This window comes from Rattus norvegicus, chromosome 5, assembly GCF_036323735.1.
Source record: "Rattus norvegicus strain BN/NHsdMcwi chromosome 5, GRCr8, whole genome shotgun sequence".
NCBI classification, from domain to species: Eukaryota; Metazoa; Chordata; class Mammalia; order Rodentia; family Muridae; genus Rattus; species Rattus norvegicus.
In genome coordinates, this window is record NC_086023.1 from 66448174 (window position 1) to 66469766 (window position 21593).

The 21593-nt window shown below is 41.1% G+C and overlaps 1 protein-coding gene across 2 annotated transcripts in view; it reads left to right on the forward strand.

Annotated features, from left to right (window-relative positions):
* Positions 1 to 1174: 1174 nt before the first annotated feature.
* Positions 1175 to 21593, forward strand: part of Tgfbr1 (transforming growth factor, beta receptor 1) — a 57024-nt gene continuing 36605 nt past the window's right edge. The window contains exon 1 of one of the 2 annotated variants that reach the window (XM_006238030.5): positions 1175 to 1391. In XM_006238030.5, the coding sequence (XP_006238092.2) occupies positions 1307 to 1391 (85 nt within the window). In that variant the 5' untranslated portion in view covers positions 1175 to 1306. The remainder of the gene's footprint in view (positions 1392 to 21593) is intronic. The other variant, NM_012775.2, reaches the window with a different exon arrangement.

The following is a 21593-nucleotide window of genomic DNA, read 5'->3' on the forward strand; positions in this document are numbered from 1 at the left end:
GACCCCAGCTCTAACCCCCACGGTTTGCTTTCATAAGCAGGATCAAACTCTTGGAGAGTGGCTGTAAAACAATTTACTAACAGATACTAGAGGCCGGCTGGTTCCTACTACCGAGCTTCATTTAATTCCGAGTTCAAATCATACAGAAAATAAAATTTTCTCCTTAAAAGGTTCTGCGGAAAAATGCTGTCGGTGCCATGCGGCCGCCTCCGTGACTGTGTTTGTGTCTGAAGAAAGGACTAGTCTGACAGGAAGAATTACAAATCTGGAGCTCATTTTGGCATCCCAGAGGGAAGGTGGGTGGAGCGTCTCACAGTAAATTAGGAATTCAGAATGAAAGCGGAGCTGAGTTTATTTGGGTTTTTAGTGACACCTCGAAATTATTACACAGGCGTGTCGGAGACAGCTCTAAGTACCTATGACTGCTCCCGCTTCGCCCCGAATCCCCCATCATTCAAAACCCGTAGGCCTCTCCGCTTCCACGCGGGGTCAGGAAGGTGGGAGGGAAGGAGAGCGGCGGGGACCCACAGTCTGTTTATACTGCCGAGAGACACAGGCCACTCAGGGGTGTGTCTGAGCTCCGCCTCGGGATTCAGAATCTGGGCTCCGACTTTGGGACTGGAATTTGAGGAGGGCAAGACTAGGTCTGGGGCGGCCATAGAGTGCGGGAAGAAATCGGGTTATCTTTGCGGGGAGGCTGGGAATTGAGGAGCGGGTCTAGGGAGAAGAAGTTGAACCGCGGACCGTATTGAGGGTCGGAGTGGCGATAGTTGAGCTTTGCCGGTGCAGGACTGTGCAGGGAAAGTCAGGGTGGGGTTGGAGTAGAAGAAAAGAGCGAGCAACGTCCACAGTCTTTCCCTGAGCAACTCTTACGGGCACACCCAGCGCTTAGTCCGGACTGCGGGCTCCCTCGGGCGCGCAGGCTGGACCCTGCCCCCACCCGCCGGTAGAGTACGAGCTACCCTGCTGTGGCTGGAGTATAGGCGCCCAGCGGTGAGGGGGCGTGGCCAGAGGCCCAGCAGTGCGGAGGCGTGGTTAGAGGCAGAAGTCCAGGGCCGCTCATTGGCCGCCCAGGGGCCCCGAGGGCGGGGCTCTCCGCTGGGTCCCTCTAGGGCGCTCGCGGGCGGCGGGGGAGGCGGGGTCGGCGGGAGCTGGGCAGCCAATGGGCGTGCGCCCCTCGAGCAGTTACAAAGGGCCGGAGCGAGGCCGCAGCGGCGGCGGGGAGGTGGGGCGAGGAGAGGCGAGGCTTGTTGAGGAGAAGCTGAGGCCGGGGCCGGGCCGGGCCACAAACAGTGGCAGCGGGACCATGGAGGCGGCGTCGGCTGCTTTGCGTCGCTGCCTGCTTCTCATCGTGTTGGTGGCGGCGGCGACGCTGCTCCCGGGGGCGAAGGGTGAGTGGCGGGCGGGTGGCTGTGGGGCGCGCGAGCCGGGCCCGGCCTCTGGCTCGCTTCAGCTCTTTCTCAAACATGGCGCGGGGCCGGGGGCGCAGGTGGCGGCGCCGGGCCGGCCGAGCTTTCCTGACCCGGCAGGCGCCACGCGAGCCGGGGCGGGGAGGAGAGGCGGGGCGGGGGCGGTGTCGAGCGCGGGTGGCCGAACACCGAGCGGAGGCCTGCCCTCTTGGGCTCCCGGGAGCAGCGGCTGGCGAGCCTGCTGAGGTCTGTGGCTGCCCTCGGGGGTGTGAGGCCGGCGGGGACCGTGGCCCCCTGATTCCACTGCCTAAGTGCTCTCCGGCCTGAGACTGTTAGGGCGTGGGCGGGCACCGGCGTGGAGGCGCTCCGGGGCTCGGCGCGTGGAGGGCTCCTCGGAGGGTCGTAAGGGGCGCCGTGGGCAGAGATCCCGGGTGGGCCGCACTGCTGTGAGTGTCGGCGCCCGCCTAGGGCGACTTTTCTTCAACCGGGGGCTTTGTGTGAGAAGCAGGCGCGAAGATGCGCGGAATGTTCTCTCTTCGTGCGTCTGGGAAGAGTTGAGAGTTCAGTAACCAGAAGATTGCCTTGCTAGTAGAAACTTGAACGTTTGCTCACTCTGCAGACTTGGGATCGTTTGAATGGGAATGATTCTGTAGAATTGATCAAAGATTTCTTTTTCTCGACGGGATCGTTGCTTTGGGTGTATCGTTTCCTTAAGCAGTAGTCTTAAAATCAGACCTCTATGTAGCTGGCTTTTGAAGGGAAAATGTGTAGTTTTCCAAAATATTAAAACCGGCCGTGATACGGTTGTCACCCCGTGGAGGGAAGATTGAAAAACTTAGTCCGGAACCGATTAAAATAGGAGAAAGCAAAATACTGAGGCTCAGATTAGCAACTAAAATACAGTGAAAATACATGTCTGTTGCTGAAATTGGATAACATTTTAAAAAGCAAAGCATACCAAAACAAAAATCTCTCCAGACTGTGGATGCCAGCTGTTATTAAACTTAATAGTAACTGTTTATTGGGAGTTGATTATAATGCAGATGTAAAAGGCACAGTATCTCGGGGCACAGAACCCTCGGGGCTACCAGTACTTGTCCTGTACATTGACTTGAAAACTGAGGTGCAGGAGATTACGTTCTTAGTAAGTGCAGAAATTAATTTGTACTTAGGCCTTTCTGGGCTCAAAATCAGTGCACCTGCTATACCGTAGCATAGCCCACTTAAAGAACAGTTGATATTTGACACTTAGAACTTAGCCATCAGTTTCTTAGTTTACTTGAACTTGAACAACCTAGTACTTGAACATTCCCTTCACAAAGGTCTTCATTAGAAGATACCATGGGTTTTTGACATTGGCTTAGGAAGGGAATAACGGTGGACAAAGTGGGGGAATTGTTATAATTATTCACCAACTATAAGTGGCCATATCTCTACAATTATTTGAATAAAGTAATTCTTTTCTACCTAAAACAAAGCAAGACACGTTCATGCATTTAGCAGTATTGACTTAGATGCTGAGAAGGTTGGTCCGTGTCCTGGAGGATTTTATTACTCAAAACCTAGACTAGTACTTCATAAACTTTCCCCGTTTGCCATCCTCTTTTCTCAAAAGATTGTACGTGACCTTGAGTACAAAATGTAGAAAGCAAGTATATAATTCAGATGTGCTGATAATAGATCATAAATGAAATTATTTTAAAACAATTCATTGGTACATACAATTTTACTATTTATTAAAGATTCAAGCACATTTTCATAGTAATGAGATGGGTGAGTTTATTTTTACTTAAAGAATTAAATCATCCAATGCCAACGACTCCATATAATTGTTTAGGGCCATTTCAGACATTGTTGAAAATTCTCTCTTAATCACAAGATGAAATTTATTTAATAATTTTTTATTTATATAAGTATGCTGTAGCTGTCTTCAGACACACCAGAAGAGGGCATCAGATCTTATTACAGATGGCTGTGAGCTACCATGTGGTTGCTGGGAATTGAACTCAGGACCTCTGGAAGGGCAGTCGATGCCCTTAACCACTGAGCCGTCTCTCCAGACCTCATTTAATAATTTTTAAAATGAAATTTAAGTCAGCAACTTAAACAGCAGTTTTTAAAATCAGACATTCTAACACAATACAGTCGATCTACAATCGATCACAAATATACCACTTTGATATACATGAAGGATGAAAGCCTTTTCTGTATGTATGTTTCTGGAAGAATAGAAAACTTTTTATTTAATAAAAAACATTAAAACTTATAAAAATAAATGTTAGCACTGCATAACACGACAGCAAGTGTGTTTAGAACCAAGGGTGTTGTGAAGTTGCATCATGTAACACAAGCATGCATTGCCAGAAACACTTCAGATTCATTACTCATTTGATTTTTAATTAATTTGGAGTGTTATACATTCAGAAGTCCTTGAGTATTGCCAGATTGTTGTATGACCCAGCACCTCTATAAGGAGTTAGGATTCAGTTTAAGAAGCTATGGCCTCTTGGTCCTGTGAAGGCTGGATGCCCCAGTGTTGTAGGGGAATGCCAGGGTGGGAAGGCAGGAGGGGAGCGGGTGGGTGGGGAGCACCCTCATAGAAGCAGGGGGAGGGAGGATGGGATAGGGAGTTTCCAAAGGGGAAGCCAGGAAAGGGGATAACATTTGAAATGTAAATAAAAAAGTATCCAATAAAAGAAAAGAAAAAAAAGAAGCTATGACCTGCTGGGCCTTGTGACTCATGCCTTTAAACTAAGCACTCAAGAAGCAGAGGCAGACAGATTCTGGTCTATATAGTGAGTTCTAGGACATCCAGAACTATAGAATATAGAGGCTTTATCTCAACCCCACTCCCACCCCCCCAAAAAATAGGAAGCTAGACCTAGATAAGTTCACCTTGACTCACTGAGTTAGGTTGATGTTTCAGTGTGGCCCTTTATATATTCTGAAGAAGTGCAGATCTTCTCTTAAAACTTGAAGTTGTTCTTTACTGTCTGAGTGTTATTTATATTTCTCTGCTAGCTTCTGTTTTCTCCAATATAGATCTTTGTAGAGAAATTGGTTCCTTATCCCTGGACAAGTATACAATATTACTCTGTTTATATTGCATCACGTGTTAGAATGCTGTTTGCTGCCAGCAATTTCAGGATTTTCTTGGAGAAAATGCCTAACATCTTTCCCCACTCCTGCTGAGCAACTCCCAGCTTAGCGCTGCCAGTTATCCCTAAGTATATGTGTTCTGTCATGGGGGGTTTTGTATTAACAGATGCCAAACTATCCTGGACTGTCCATGAGGTTTGAAGGTTTCCTGTGTGAGGTTAGGAATTAGAATTATTCCACTTGAAAGATGTCTCAGGACTGCAAACTCCCGTTTCTAATGATAGCTGCTTTCCCACTAGTTCCTGACTCTTCAGTCTTTGCTGCATACTTTATTTTATCTCTTTTATGGGAATTTGAGGACAGACAGACCTCAGACTTGACATTGTACCTCTCTTTGAACTCCATCTCTTGGAACTGTATAGCATTACATGTTTGTGTTATCCATTGTCACCCTCCTGAATTGTTAACTATTTGAGTTTGTATTGAGTTTTCAGGGGCGAATTATGCCTTTATGTCTTCAGAACCTACTACCTTGTCTTAGATTCTGTTCTACATAAATGTGTGTTAAGTGAATTCTGTGTGAATAGTTATATTTATGGATGGATTATGCTATGTTGATTTAGAGTTGTGTGTGTGTATATATATATATACACATACATACATACATACATACATACATACATACATACATATATAGTTTGAGAAAGTTGCATGGTGTGGCAACAAAACAGCTATTTTATGATACTTGGTTTGTATAATTCTTGAGATTTTAGAAATTAGAGGAGAAAGGTATGTGTATTTAAATTTGAAGAAATTCTGGTTTTTAACAATGAATAGGCCTTGTGTATAACCACTGCCCATTAGGCTGCTTATGTTTTGATTGTTCAGACACCTTTTCTGAATGGCTAGTGCCCTTATAGTGCCTTTTGTTAAGTGTTTTAAATAATCACCTTTTGTGGAGAAGCATATTAGAGTTTGATGGGAAGTGGTAATACAGACTGAGGTAACTGGAGAGAGCTTTTGGACTCATTCTGACTAAATGATTTTGAAGGGTCTCTAGAACTTTGAGAGGCAGAGAGGACGGTTCGATAATTTTTTTTAAAAGTTCTTGTCTTTATTTTCTCAATAACCTCATGGCAAGCCAAATGATTCTTTACTTTAGTAAAGTAAATTTATTATAGTATATTATTTAGATAATATATGTATTAACTTATATTATCTTTTCCCCAGTTCTAAACACTGTAATATGTGCCTGTGAGACAGAATGGTAATGTAAGTGAGTAAAGCAAGGGAATAAGATAGTGGGATGCTCACAAATGCTGGCCTCTTCAGTGGGATCATAGGTGTGCCATCATTTCTGTTTACCATAGAGAATCCTCCGAGTAACTGAATGTCTCTGGGCTCCACTGTGGCAAACTGAGAAAGGAAGGAACTTGGATTTCTTTTTTTTTTTTTTTTTTTCTTTTTTTCGGAGCTGGGGACCGAACCCAGGGCCTTCTGCTTGCTAGGCAAGCGCTCTACCAGTGAGCTAAATCCCCAGCCCCGGAACTTGGATTTCTTAAGTTCAGATCTTCATGTCATGTCCTGTACTCTTAAAGCAAAGAACTTGAAGATGAGGGAGGAACTGAATTAGTGGTGGTTTCCTTAAGAGAAATTGGTCTCGGTGAGCAGAATTTAAGAAAAGTGAGTTTTGCAGGAAGGAGGGAGGGTAATGAGTGATAAATCTCCTAGGGAAAAGTCACGCTTTAGGAATTCGTTGATTAAGTGACTTGGTATATAGTACTTACTGATTGAAAGCAGTAGGCTGACAGTAGGTTTGGATTCGTCTTGGTTAATAAGGTGTAGTTGGATTAGGTATAACTCTGGGGGTGAGGTGAGCACGTTTCAAACTGCAGCAAACTGTGAGCCCTTTGCTGCTCTCTTGTTGTGGCTTACATAATGCAATGCTTTCTGAACAGATGGACTGTGGTTTAATATCATGTGATTGGGACACATTTGTACTTCTGCTTCTGGAATTAAGGGCAGATGCTTGCATGTTTCTCAGGGGTGTTTTTGCTTTTCCTCATGAAACTGGTTCTAAGAGATGTTTGGAGCATTCTCAAATGTATACTAAACTTGACCTGACCTAACTGCGGTATTTAGGGCAACATTGAATCCCTTCCTTCCCACAACCCCCCACCCCAGTTTTTTTTTAAAGAAAGGGCCAAGCTAGTCTTGAGTTTAACTAAGAATGACTTTGAACTTCTGATCAGACTGCTTCTACTTCCCTGAGTGCCAGGATAACAAGCCTGTACTGCACAGATTGATTGATAATTTACTTATTTTTTGGGCAGTATTTAGGATTGAACTCAGAGTTGGTTGTTTGTTTTTTTTTAACATGCTAAGCAAGTGCTCAGCCAGCTGAACCACATTTCTAGCACTGAATGCCTCTCTGAACTTTTTCTTAATGACACATCTGAACACTTTCCACAAGAATTAAAATTTTTTTTGCTGAAGTAGGTCCACTTTTTAACTGTGTAGTTGGCCTTCAGTTCAGACGCTATAGGTTGCTCTAGTGATTGCTTTATTGTGAATTTGTAATTGCTTGATTTACCAACTTTTTATTTTTCCTTAAATCCATTTTTTAAATACCAATTAAGCTAATTATATGAGCCCAATTTTATTGATCTGATACGGTCTTTTATAAAGCTACTCCCCCATTTGGCAACATGAAAGCAAGACATACAAAATTAATTTCTAGCTTAAATACCAATAACTTCCAGAGTATGCAGATAGTCTGCATTAACATTCATTAAAAGAATAGCTTACAAGAGTGTGCCAGGCATTTACTGTCTCATTTAACCTAGTAGCACCTTGGTGGCACACAACCTAGTAGCACTCAGAAGGAACGGGTTCCCGTTTACACACTGACTAATTCCAAAAGACTGTAGTGCTGCAAATCAGACCCAGACCTGAGTTTGCCAGGCAGGCCTTCCGTCCTGAGCAAATCCCCAAGCCCGCAGAAGGATTCCATTTATTCCAGGTCTGGACAACCAGTGCTCAGAAGAGAACTGGGTTTGTGTGACATGGATCCATTTCAGTGCCCGTTAACATTGACCAAAGAAACTCAGGTTTTGTGTTTGACGTTTCAGTAACAGAGACTTTTATAACAGTAAGACTCTACTTCAGTTAAAACAGCTATAGACTATCAATAGTCCAATACCGAGACGCAAATGTCACTATTAACCCCTTCTGCCTGGGTACACAGAGCTGACAGGAGTTTGCTTAGATTGTACCCAGTTTGTTTATGAGGATTTACAGAGGAGGAACTTCTGGTTTCCAATTGACAGTCAAGTAAAGTCATATTGTTAATGAATGACAAAGCTTGCATTTGAAGTGCCTGTACGTTGTGTTACTTTTATATTCAGTGAGTATATTGTTAGAGTTAACTTCAGCAGCAAATCCTTCCTTCCATGAAAATATGAATCAAACTTTTACTTTCTATTTTTCTACTTTAAAAGATATTTATTTGTATCAGTGTGGGTGTAAATTGTATGCCTGTGTTTATAAGTGCCTGTCTGTGTGCAGAGACCAGAAGAGTGCATCAGGTGACCTCTATCACTCTGCCTATTGAGGCAGAATCTTTCCCTGAACCTGGGGCTCATATTTTCTCAACTAGGCTGGAAGCCAGTAAGCCCCCAGCAATCCCTGTTTCTCTGTTTTTCTTTGTATCAAGCTGCCCTAACTATTGAGTCATCTCTTTGTACTCCCCCATGCCCCTTTTTAAAATAGTTTTGAAACTTGGTCTTGCTGTAGAGCCTGTGCTAGCCACTATGTAGTCTCAGGCTTTCCTGGGGCTTGAGGCCATCTTTCTGCCTTAGGTACTTCTGTGCTAGGATTATAGGCATGTACCACCATGCCTTGCTGCTTCAGCTTGTCTTAATTGCAGTTTGGTTCTGCAATTGCCATTGACTCAGTGTGTAATCTTTCCTTAAAGTTGTATTTTTAGGTAATTTGAGAATCACTTATGAGCCCCAATGATAGTTGATCACTTTATTTATATGAATTTGTATAGCCCATAGCAAACTCTTGCTTTAAAAAATAAGTACAAAAATAAAAAGAACTGAAAGTTTAGACTAGAGATAAGAAAAGTAAACAAAATAGAGTTGTTTTGCATCCCTGAACATTAAAAAAAGACTCTTTTTTTTCACTTATTTTAAGTGTGTGTGTGTGTGTGTGTGTGTGTGTGTGTGTGTGTGTGTGTGTGCTCCTGAGAGTGCATGCCTGTATGTTCACTTGCAGATGTCAGGCGTCTTCCTCTGTTGCTAGATGACAGGAGGTTTTTGTTTAGAAATGACAATGCTGAGAATGGTGACACAGACTCCGCTATAGCAGCCACAACAGTTGAGCAGAGGCGAAAGAGCTTTAACTCTGCTCTGGGGCAGTAGGGCATAGAGGACTGAGAAAGAAGCGGATCTGGACAGGGAAGATGGCACTTCTGGAAAGGACCATGATAAAGTTCTAAGAATTTTAAGTGAAGTAAATGTTTGTCATATTGGGGACAGGAGACTAAGAGAAATTGTAAAACTTAGACTGGCAGTTTTACTGTGGAAAAGGAATGTTTAACTACCACAGAGGCAGTGGAGCAGACAGCTGTCTAGGGAGACTTTGGAATTAGTTTGATGATACTGGAAGAGGAGCTCTTTGACCTTTCAACCTGATCAGAATTATTCTTTCTCTGGTTCCTGAATGGCTTCCTCCCTCACCTCTCAGAAGTCACTCTGATGTCCCTTTTTCTCATTGAAGCTTGTTCTGACCTGTTTTACAAATTGTTTTATTCCTCTACTTTTTTTTTTCTGTAATACTTCCTTCCCACATATTTTATTAACTTACGCAGATACTATATATTTTTCATTTCATTCTCCTCCTCTTTACAACTAGGAGGTAAACTTGAAAGTGCTATCTTTTTGTATAGAAAGTGCATGATAAATAATTAAGTGGCAGAAGGTCTTGGTAAAAAGTAGAAATCAAGAAAGACTCCATGAAAAAGGACTGACTGAGGTGTAGGCCCCTGAAAATGTCTTCTATAAGGAATCTGGAAAGAAGAAGATGGAGAGAGATGAATTCTGACTTGAGCAGGTTGAATTAGGTAAAGGTAGCCAAGAGCAGTTAGTTGTTCAGTGGGGAATGAAGAAAAAGGCCTTTCTACTGTTTTCCTTCCCTCCTGCTCTCTTTTCTTTGGTTTCTGGTAGTCTGAAAAGCCTCCTTAAGAGATGCTGTAATCCTGAACTCCTGGCTTGGATTTGGATCCTGCTCAGTTCAGTGTTCCTCACTCCTGTGTTGGAAGGCCTTACTATGTATATTTCCCACTTGACTAACACAAAAGATGTGTGCTTTCAGAATGTGATCTTTTGGTTATACTGAACTAAATAAAAGTGTCCAATCTATTTAAGAATTTACTTTGGTTCCTGGCTGAGATAGAAGGCAGAAAGCTCCTCCCTGTTCAGCACTTAGGTTTCCACCACTGGTCTGAGGTCACTGATATTACAGAAATCTTTCTTGGAGTTCCCTGATCCCTATCCTGTTAAATTATTTTGTTCTTTGTTTGTTTGTTTGTTTTTCCTTCTACTCTTCTGCTTCATAAATCAAACACTGGTGCTGTGTATCTCCAGACTGTTCGATTTTCTATTTGAATTTCTCTTAACTGAAGTTTGTTTTCCTTCCAATTCTGAAGGCAGGTTCCCAGAAAATTGGTAGTGTTTTGTTTCTAAGAATAGATAAACAAAACCTGGTATACTTGTCTGTAACTATCTTTTAATGGGTGTGTTTCATTGGGGAACATTTTTCAAAGGTTAAGTGCTGACTCCCATGGCCATTGTGAAGATAGTTACACAACACAGCAGTGTATGTAATGAACCTCTCATGAGCCTGACATAGTAGGTATTCAATGAATGGGAGTTATGATATATTTAAGTAATTGAAGAAACAGAATTGTTTGATACACTGAAGCAAAGTTCAGCACAAAACACAAAAGAACTTTCTTAGTAGCTGTCACAGAATACCTATCACTGCAAAGAATGCAGGCAGAATCTGCAGGCAGGGCTGAAAAGCCACAGAAGAAATTTCTTGCATTATGTGGAAAGTTGGAATTGATTATGTCTGTGCTGTTTCTCCTGGAAAATTCTGTATATTTAGGTGTAACCCAAACTTCCTTGCCTACTGTTTTTAGCTAATATACCAGCTAAACCCCACTAGGATTCATAGTTTGAAGATGAGCAGTTGTCTTCATGAGGCTGGAAATATGGCTCAGCAGCTGAGTGCTTGCTACATTTCAGAGGACCGAGAGTTTGGTCCCAACACCCACATAAGTGGTTCACTACCACCTATAACTAGTTGCAGGGGATCTTATTCCTTCTTTGGCCTCTGAAGGCACCTGCCTGCACACACACACACACACACACACACACACACACACACACACACACACACACGCACGCACGCACACATACACAGAGAGAGAGAGAGAGACAGACAGACAGACAGAGGGAGGGAGATAAAATCTTTCTTTGAGTACTATCTCCTTGTTACTAACTGTATGAGAATAGTTGGCTTATTGATTGCCTTTTACTCTGCCTCTTCTTCAAAAGGGGATTTAGCTTGAAATAAAATGAGACCCGAATGACTGGGAAAGATAAGGAGGAAACAAACACAGTACAGTTGTCTATGCTGTAGCTGAGGATGTGCTTGTGGTTAGCACTTAATTGTCTAGGAGCAAAGGCAGATGAAGATGAAGCTTTCATTGCCTATTATTAAGAATTCATGAACAACCCTCCCCCTTCAATCCCACTCCACCCCAAGCAGCAAGTTACAGTACTCAAAGAATTTCCAAGGGATAAAGTTATTGCTGGACTTGGCATTTCTGATTTCTTGTTCTGAAGTTCAGTCTTCCATACTTTCCTAGGGTTCAGTTTAGAACCTACTGACACCATCTTTCCCTGTTTAAGGCTCTGATCCAAGTGTGGACACATGAATGCCTAATACCAGTGGAACAGCTGATGTAAAGCTGGGACATTTGACTTAAGCTCTGCTAGAGGCTAGAGGATAATGGTTAGAGAACAACATGAAACTATTTGGACTGGCTTATAAAGACACTTTCCTAATGTTCTTAAAACTGGCCAGTATCCATCTGGCAGATCATCAAAGAATGGTCACCAAAGATGAACAGAACCAGACATGCTTTTCTTCTAACAAGTCCAGCTAGGCCACATGCTGAAAGAGTCTTTGCTTTGAGTTTCCTGTTTGAAAAGTGATTTCTGGGTAATGGGTATTAAGAATGATTACTTTAGGAGAGGTGACATGTCCCCAGAGTATGTTCTTCTGTTTTACCAGTTTTATAGTGACCCTTAGATATGCACGTAAGCTTGAGGAGTATTCTCTATTTGATGCATTCTGAAGTCTTCCTGCTGTATGGCAGAATTGTCTTTGTATAAGGGTCCTGGAAATGAATGATTATGGTTTTCTCTTCACAACTTACAAGGATATTGTTCCCTTTTAATTTTTATGTACGTATTCATCTGTTTTCCCTCCCTTCCTCCCTCCCTCCCTCCCTCCCTCCCTCCCTCCCTCCCTCCCTCCCTCCCTCCCTTCCTTGGCTATTTTAAGTCCTTGTCAGAGTTTCCTTGACTTCACCAACAGGACAAATCCAAAGCTCATCTTATTTTTGATTACTTGCTTCAGGGTAACTAACTGTTCTATCTAGGTTTCTTAGGTGTGGACCTCACTGGTTATATAATGGTGTATTTATAGTTCTAGGACACCTTGTACAGGCATCCTGTTACATTGCTACAATATACGATCCTTAAATATGTATTGAAATTCAAATAGATCCTGTGACAAAAGCTAAAAAGGAAAAGCCTTTCTATTAGAAGCTAGGACTAATAGACATGTCTGAGAGCACTGAACATGGAAGATATAGCCAGGCCTATTCAGAATATAGTGACAAAGGAATATCAACTGTGTCTTTTCGCGCGCGCGCGTGTGTATGTGTGTGTATGTGTGTGTGTGTGTGTGTGTGTGTGTGTGTGTGTGTGTGGTTTTTGCTTGATTTATTCATTTCCAAATTGAACTGTAATGTGCTCTAATTGAGTCTTTTTGTTTAGCACATGGCTGTTGATTTGAGTATTCTCCAATTGAGAAACTGACATTTTAATTTTGTTATTCAGAATGCAACAGATTTAAAGAAAACATCAAGATGTTCTATTGTAGATTTCCTTCAACAGTAATTATATGTAATTATTTTTACCAAAATAAACAAGTTAAAATAGTTTTGGTTATTTTATCTAATTTTATATTTGGGAAAAAAATTACAAGCCAGGGGTAAATTTGCTTGTGTTCCCCAGTGAGGAAAGATACTCTGAAAGCTTCACACAGGTTCACAGAACAGGTCCTGGTATTGACAAATGACTAAAGACAAAGCATGGCGTGGTGAGTTTCTTTCTTCTTTCTGTACTGTGAATTGAACCTAGTGCTTCGCTCATGATAGGCAAGTGCTCTGGCACTGCTTTTCATGTATCCCCATCCCCACCCCCAGCTCAGATGTATCTATGCTTAACCCTTTTTAAAAAATGTTTTGTCGTTTTTTGTTTTTTTTAATTTTGGTAAAAACAGGGTCTTATTCAGTTGCCCAGCCTGGCTTTGAACTTGTGGTCCTACTATTTCAAGTAGCTGGAACCTATAAGCCACCAGGCCTGGTTTATGGATTGCTTTCTTATGAAGAAATAATTCCCCCCTATTATTTTGCTTTCTTTGTCCTGTTTTGTGGTCCTTCTTGTCTATTGTTTATTGTTCTCTCACACTCAGTGATCACCATTGTGTCTTACATGGTATCTTTTTACTAAATGAACAAGGCCAATTAAATGGTTTAATTAGATCTCATCTGTCACTTCACTTTTTTTGTGACAGTCAGTCAGTCTGGAACTTGTTAGGTAGACCACGCTGGCCTTGAACTCACAGAGATCCACCTGGTTAAGCCTCTTGAGTGCTGAGATACAGTCAAATCCAGCTTGCCTTTATTTTATGATGGGAAATGGAAAGAACGAAAAAGGTTGGTGGGGAGGGAGTAGGCATCAGGCAGAAATATCAGAATTAGGGGTGCTTTGCAAATAGAGTGAGTGCCCTGAGGAAAAAGTCTACCTATGCAGCTGGATGCTTTCCTCTAGTTTAGCTTGGAGTTCCTGGAACTGGGAAAACAAGTCTCACAGAACAGATGGGTGTAATCACATGTGATCTACGTATCCTAAAGCATAACTAGAGCTTAGTAATTGTTGACTTGTATATAACTCACAATTCTGTAAGAAGAATCTTCTGTGTTGTATCTTTACTCCTCCAAGGGATATGAAGGCCTTCATTTTTCTGACCCTAGCAGGTCTTTGTTTCTCCCACTACTGCAGGCTTTCTTCAGTAACCACTTGTTAGCAGCAGTTGGAAGCTATACACATAGTTTAGGCTTAAGGGGCAAACCCCAAAGGAGTTCAGTTTCCATGAGGTGGTTACTTCCTTACCTTACTAGAGTCCATGATTCAGTGGCTAAAAGAGTATAGAACCTGTAAGCCAGCCCCAATTAAATGTTGTTGTCTTTATAAGAGTTGCCCTGGTCATGGTATCTGTTCATAGCAGTAAAACCCTAAGATACATGGCTTAGTTTGTTATGTTCTTGTAGGAGGAACCATAGCTGCTTGCTTTTATACTTTGTTTGCTGAGGTAGAACATTTCAGATGAGAGAAGGCTACAATATACAGGCTTGTGTTGTCACTTACTGAATTTTCAAGCTTTCTAAACCATTCCTACCATCTGTTTTTGCTAAGTTCAATAAAATTTTCACTCTGCAAATAAATGGGAGTTAAGTAAAGCTAAAATACAGAGAGAATCAATCAAGGGTAGAATGAATTTGCTTCAGTTGAGCAGGGACTGCAAAGAGTTGACTTGGGAGTGCTTTTTTTTTTTTATTAAAAGTCATAGAGAATTACTTAACACTATAAATTGTACATATGTGCCTTAAAAAATCTAATTACAGGGCAAATTTAAGCCTGTGAATACTTAATAAATCTGAAAGGTTATTTTCTTTTTGAAAATTTCTTAGATTGTATTAATGTACAGAGAGGACTGCAAATCTACCTGCTTCTCCTACCCCCAAAAATCCTTAAAATGCCATCAAAAGAATATAAGTAGAAGGCAAATCTGATAACAAGAAAAGGTAGCTAAAATAAGATTAATGCCAGACAAAATAACGGTCAAGCTGCACAGCCTTAGGTAAGAGGTGTTTTATGTTAAGAGATACCATTCCCTAAGATGCATTATTACTCTTTATATAGCTACTAAGATATGTATATATGACTAAAACTGTTAAAATATAAGACATAAAACAACTGTAGATAAAGAAAAGCAGGATTCAAATTACAGAATAAAGAATTAATGAACTCCAATTGTGTAATCATAAATAGCATTCTTTCAGAATACTTCTGGATTTTCCAGGAAGTTTACCATTCAGAGATCTACAAAGAATACTCTGATTAGAAATTAACAATAACCAATAAATAAATAAATAAATAAATGCCAGATAAATGTGTTTACTTGGAAATTTTATATTTTCTCAATAATCCTTTTCTTAAGGGAAATGTAGTTACAGAAGTCTAGAAATGAATGTGTCCCCTCCATAGCAAAGCTGGTAGTTCTGATAAAGTAATGCCTAAAGGAAGATTGGAAGGCAAGAAGTTCGAAGATCAGGCTGCAGATAGAACATTTTGGTAAATGCAAAGAAAATAGAAGTGCAGGAAAAAAGAGATTTGATCATAAGCTAATAAATTGTTTTTTGTTAAACATTAAAATAGATATTTGGTAAATTTTAAAAAAGATTTAAAAAGGATAGAAAGGAGAATGGAATAGATAGATAGATAGATAGATAGATAGATAGATAGATAGATAGATAGATAGATAGATAAAAAAGTTAATTTATGTTTATTTTATGTGCATTGGTGTTTTGCCTGTATGTATGTCTGTATGTGAGGATGTCAGATCTTGGAGTCACATACAGTTCTGAGTCGCCATATAAGTTTTGGGAATTGAACCCAGGTCCTCTGCAAGAGTAGTCAGTGCTCTTAACCATTGGGCAATCTTTCTAGTCCCCAATATATTTTAACTTTAGTTCTTTCTAAGGTCAGTGCATTTTATTTATTTATTTTAAACTTTATTGATTCTTTGTAAGTAGATGTACTCCAGTCCCACTCATTTCCCTGTCCCCTAATCTGCCCTTCACTCTTGCAATTTACCGCCCCAAATAAAACACACACACACACACGGACACACACACACGGACACACACACACGGACACACGGACACACATACACACCACCACTACCACCACCACCACCACCACCACCACCACCACCACCACCACCACCACCACCACCACCAAAAAACAACAACAAACAAGGTATAGAAAACATCTCACCTTGGAAGCTGTAGTGTTTAGGTGGATCCCACAGTGTACCCCTCTGTCCACATATCTTCACTTACAAATGTCCATTGTTATGAATCATTGGTCTGGTTTGATATCTCTGGCTTCTATAATACCATCAATATTGGGTCCTCATTGGAACTCCTCCCTGTTATCTTATTGTTCTGTGTCATAGCTCTCGAGGCTTTGGAACTTATTCCAACCATTTGCAGATGATATAAATTTTAGGGTGGCCTATTTCAGAACCCTAGATCTGGGCCTGAGTGGTAGCTAAGTTGGTCAGCCCAATGGCTCTCCCTTATTCACACTACCAGGGCAAGCTCTCCAGCACCACTCCAGGGAAGCCACCCCAATGCTGCCATCAGCAGGAGGCAGGGTCAGTTCTCTTGCGCTTATGCCCTTAGGGCCAACTCACCCCCACCCAAGCTTCTAGAGCCAGCTCCACTGTGCTACCCAGTCCAGCTGTGGGGCCCATTCTCTCAAGGACTGCAGCCTGTGAACTGGATTCTCACCCTCTGGGAAAGCTTACCTGTACCCTCTCCCTCAGGGCCAGCTCTCCTGTGATGCCAAGACAAAGTGCAGGGCTCTCTTAAGTGCTGTGGCCAGTTAGGGGCAAGGCCAGCTCACCTCTCTCATGACCTCAGGGTCAGTTCTTCCAATTGTCACAGGTGGTGAGGGGTAAAAGGAGGGAGGGCATCATCTTTACCCCATGCAACCTCAGGACAGACAGATGAGTGGGGGCCAACCCTCCTGAGCTCTCACCCTTGGGGGCTGACTTACCTGTGCCCCCTGGACTAGGGCCAGCCTTACTGTGCTGCCTAGGTGAGGTACAGGGAAGTTGGTGCATTCTAAATCAGTGTGATTTATCTTTCTGTATACAGACTGCTGCCCCCCACCCCCATGATTTTAGAAGTTTCTTGTTTTACCTTTCCCATTGAAATATATGATGAGCTGCCATGCTCCTGTATGAAATGCTAGGAACAGAACCCTGAGCTGCTTTTATGCTAAGCTTTATCCACTGAGATATATCCTTAACCCTTTCAAGTTTGTTTTATTATGAAATTTGCTAATAGCTTTTAAAAAAATGAATGTGGTTTTATCTGGGTTTTTTTGTTTGTGTATATTGTCTAAACTGTCATCTCTCCCAAGTGGTTTTCCTTTCTTTAACTTTCTTCATATTCAGTATGGGCATCTTTTTTCAGAGCTTTTTCTTCTCTATACACTCTCTGCACTTTGCATGGCATTAACCAATGGTGTGTTTAGTTCTCCATGTGGTAAACTAGAAGGCAAGAGCCTTACTCTCCACATCCTCTGAGCATTGTTTTCTCTCTGCATGGGTTACACATGCTAGCCCAGGTGTTATTTCCTAAGTCAAAGACAGTTCTGGAAGGTGGCTACTACTTCCATATTCAACCTCAGTTATCTCTTACGCCTCAGGCCCGTAGTCCAGGATGGTACATTACATCCCCACACAGCTAAGGCATGATGTCCCTGCAGCTGTTCTTGTTTCCCAGAGAGAAAACATGGAGCCCTTCATCTTATGCATCAGTGTTCAGTCAGAACACTTTAGGTTTTGTCTTTTTTTTTTTTCTAAAATAAGTATGAATTTGTTGATGTAGCTCTTAGGACTTTACCATTTTGTCATCTGTAAAATAACAGACTAGAATCAGCATAAACCTTTCATAGCCAACAAGTTCTAGTATGAACTTATCAGTCATGAGTGTTTTATATAAAGGTATTCCTAGCACCTATTGTGAATTTGGGTTGTAAGTGAAGCTATATTACCTGTAGATACCCTCTGTGCTTCCACAGTGAAGGTCTTTTGCCAGCTTGGTTCAGATGTTACTAAAAAATACCACAAACGACAAGATAATAGCTCTTGTGAATGCCCACTGTTTTTGGGCCTACAGTTTATATTGTGCTCTGTGTCAGTATTGCCTCTTAGAGCTATATAAAGATTAGCTGATTATTTGTGTAATTTCTAAAATGGGTTGCAGCATGAAGTAGTTGCTCTAAAGAATATTTTTGAATGATTGCTTAACAAATTTGGATTATTAAGTTCTTTGAGCATTGTGCTGATATTTAACATCCAACTCTACATTTAACTCTCAGACTTCTGTAATTAATACTGTTACATAGCATAAGTCGAAAAATTTAGGCTCAAAATAAAGTGACTTTTTTAGATTTACTTTGGGGCTGTCTAGTAGAGGTAGGATTCAGTTAAGTCTTTTGTTTCTGATTTCTGTATGCTCAACAATTATGTTCTTATAATGCCAGCTAATCAAATTGAAATCTGCCCAGTAAAGTGTTTGGGAGAAAATAAGAAATTTATACATTGTTTTATCACTCACCACAGAAACAGAACTTTCCTGTTTCTTCTTGGGCTCTGATGCCATGCTGGCTACACCAGCCTGCTTCATGCATACCCAGACTCAGAAGTGTAGAACAAAACTAATGAAAACTTGGCAGAACTGTAATTATGCCACATGGAGCTTTACTTCCTGTTCTCTTCCTGCAGTAATAACATTATTTTAACATGATTGTTTCCTGTCCTTAAACATGCTGGTAAAATCACTCTTCTGTGCCTGTGTCATACTTGAAGTTCTCACTGCATTGTCATCCATGCAGGTTTCTCAGTCATAATTATGGGTGGACATGTATGTGTGTACATTTTTCTCATCTCCTTAGACTAAATTCTACAGGATGGCCTGGATGAAAAGATAACTGTTTAAAGGGTCTGTGTGGGGTGTGTGTGTCTGTGTGTGTGTGTGTGTGCAAATTACTTTCCAGAGTGAACAAAAGTTTGAAATTGGAATGAAGTAACTACTTTCTACAGAGAATAAGCTGGTATAGAGATATAAAGGAAATATAGAAAAAAGGGTGGAACATAGAGAAGCCTCTTATTTTTTTTCAGCATCATTAGGTAGGTACAAATACATCTTTCAAATTGTATGTGTTAAAGTTTTCTTCTATTCATCTTCTAGTCACCCAGTCCTTTCCTTGGAAGCTGATGTTACTTATTTCATCCTTTAAATTTATTAGTGTGTGTGTGTGATGGGGGGTATGCCACTGGTAGAAAGTTGTCTGTTGAGTGAGGGGTTTATCTCCATGGCCAGAGTAACTTTCTGTTTCTACTTTAACTTTTTGATTCTGTAAGTTTATATTCAAGTGACACTAATATGTTGTCATTAATACAGTTCATTCTTTGAGAGCTGTTGTCAAATTTCCCAAACCTGATAAGTAGAACTTTATCTGGTACTAGTATAATTTATCTCCTTTTGAACTTAAAGGAAGACCGTACTCCCTTCTATTGTCTCCTCTTGTAATTGAATAGCCTGTTCTTAGTGCCCCTTTCTCTATTACTAATTAATACTGTGTTAGCTAATTTCATGGAGCCTTAAAGAAAATAAGTCTTATGGAAAAACAAATGGCTGAGAATTCTGTAATGAGATGTGATTTAAAATGATAAATAATGCTTAAATTATTTGAAAGTAGTAGAAGTAAATGGTAATTTTCTAGAATAAAAAGCTAGATTTTTATTCTAAAACTACATTTGGAGGTAAAATATTTTATAGACCAGAGATTTTTTATTTCACATTATATGACTGCATTTTACCAAGCTTCCTGTTGCCATTCTTGCTGCAGGGTCACCCTAAGGAGGTTGATTTGAAGAAGATTTAGTACCTTAAAGAATAGCCCAGATGGGGCTGGAGAGATGGCTTAATGGTTAAGAGCATTGGCTGTTTTCCAGAGGTCATGAGTTCAATTCCCAGCAACCACATGGTGGCTCACAACCATCTGTAATTGGATCAAATGCCCTCTTCTGGTGTGTCAGCAACAGCATACAAACAAACAAACAAACCTTTTTTAAAAAGAAAAAAGAAAAAAGAAAAGAAAGAGGAAAAAAAAAAACAGCCTTTAATCCCAGTGCCAGCCAGGGCTACATGGCAAGACCCTGTTTCAAACAAACTCAAGGCAATAACCTCGTCAGCCCTGCAGTTTCAGCTGTACTAATAGCAATATATATATATATATATATATATATATGTATATATATATATTTTTTTTTTTGGTTCTTTTTTTTGGAGCTGGGGACCGAACCCAGGGCCTCGTGCTTCCTAGGTAAGCGCTCTACCACTGAGCTAAATCCCCAGCCCCAGCAGTATATTGAAAGGAAGAAGAGACTCTTCCTGGGTTGCTGTACTCAGAAGTAGATGAAGGGGGAGGGAGAAAGGGCGGGAAAGGTTTGCTGAAAGTGGGGAGATGGTGTTGGAAATGGTGAGGGGAAAGTAGATGGCTCAGAAGAATTGGAGTAGGGGAACAGGTAGACAGAGGGGCTGACTTGAATGCCTCAAAGGATTTGTCAGGTGTGCATAGGATTTATCACCTTCACATTAAAGAAAGATGCCCAAGAGTCTGCTCTCTTTTTTATTTGAGTCACTTCATTTGACATGCTAGGAGTTTGGTATCTGATAATCTTTCACATCACATGGAGGTCTGAAAACTCTGACTTACTCTAGAATATTTGAAAATTTCACTGGAAGTAATTATATTCCTGATATCAGTCAGTGTGTGTGTGTGTGTGTGTGTGTGTGTGTGTGTGTGTGTACATAGTATTTTTCTTTTAGTGTGATATTAAAGTGAAATCTATGTACAGACATTTTTAATAACCACCAGGATTGGTGATTTAATGAACAGTACCACCTGTGGTCATCCCTATAAGCAAGGGTGCAGTGAAAACAGAGGACCATCGCTCTATGGGTAGAAAGAAAGGTTTATTTGGGAAATTAGAAACTTCTATGGCTATCTCTCTTGGGAGCTGCTGGAACAGCCTGAAATTAAGAGTAGTGGTGAGGTTTGCAGGCCAGAAGAGCCTAGGAGCTATCCTGGAGACTTGGTTTGTATTAGGTATGTGTTAATAAGCAGGTTGTTGGCTGTGGGGCAGATAAAGGAAATAATGGTTCTTCCTAACAAACAGATCCGCTTGACAAGTTGCTAAGGAATTCTGATAAACTTTTGTTTATATTTTAGTAATTCTTCTGTTTCAGTCTGAGTGCACCCTGAGCTGTCAATTATGACATTGTCAGTGACACTGCCATTTTGCCAGACCCATTTAGTTGGAATATCCATTCTATCTTTTCTGTCCAAGAGGTTAGACTATGATGGTGTGTGTCCTGTTCCCTCCTCCATTGTTGTTTTTGTAACTTTGATTAAGAAGTATATCTAGATTTCAGAATGTTGAAAGTTCAAGGAAATACACTTCTCAGAATTAAACCTTTATATAATCCCAGAGATTGGGGAATAGAAACCAAGTTGGAAAGTATAGTAGGAAGGTACTAAACATTAAGGATTAAGGAAAGCTGTCCAGTTGAGCCACAATTGAGTTTTTCATGTGTATGTGTCTGTGCGTGCACATGCCAGAGGTCAGTATTGGGTATCCTCTTCAATTGTTTTTCACCTTTATTTTTGAGACAGGGTTTCTCATTGAACTTGAAGTGCACCAATTTGGGAACACTGACTGGCCTATAAGTTCCAGAGATTTTCATGCTCCTCCTCCTCAAGTGTTAGGATTGTAGGCATGTGCCATCATACC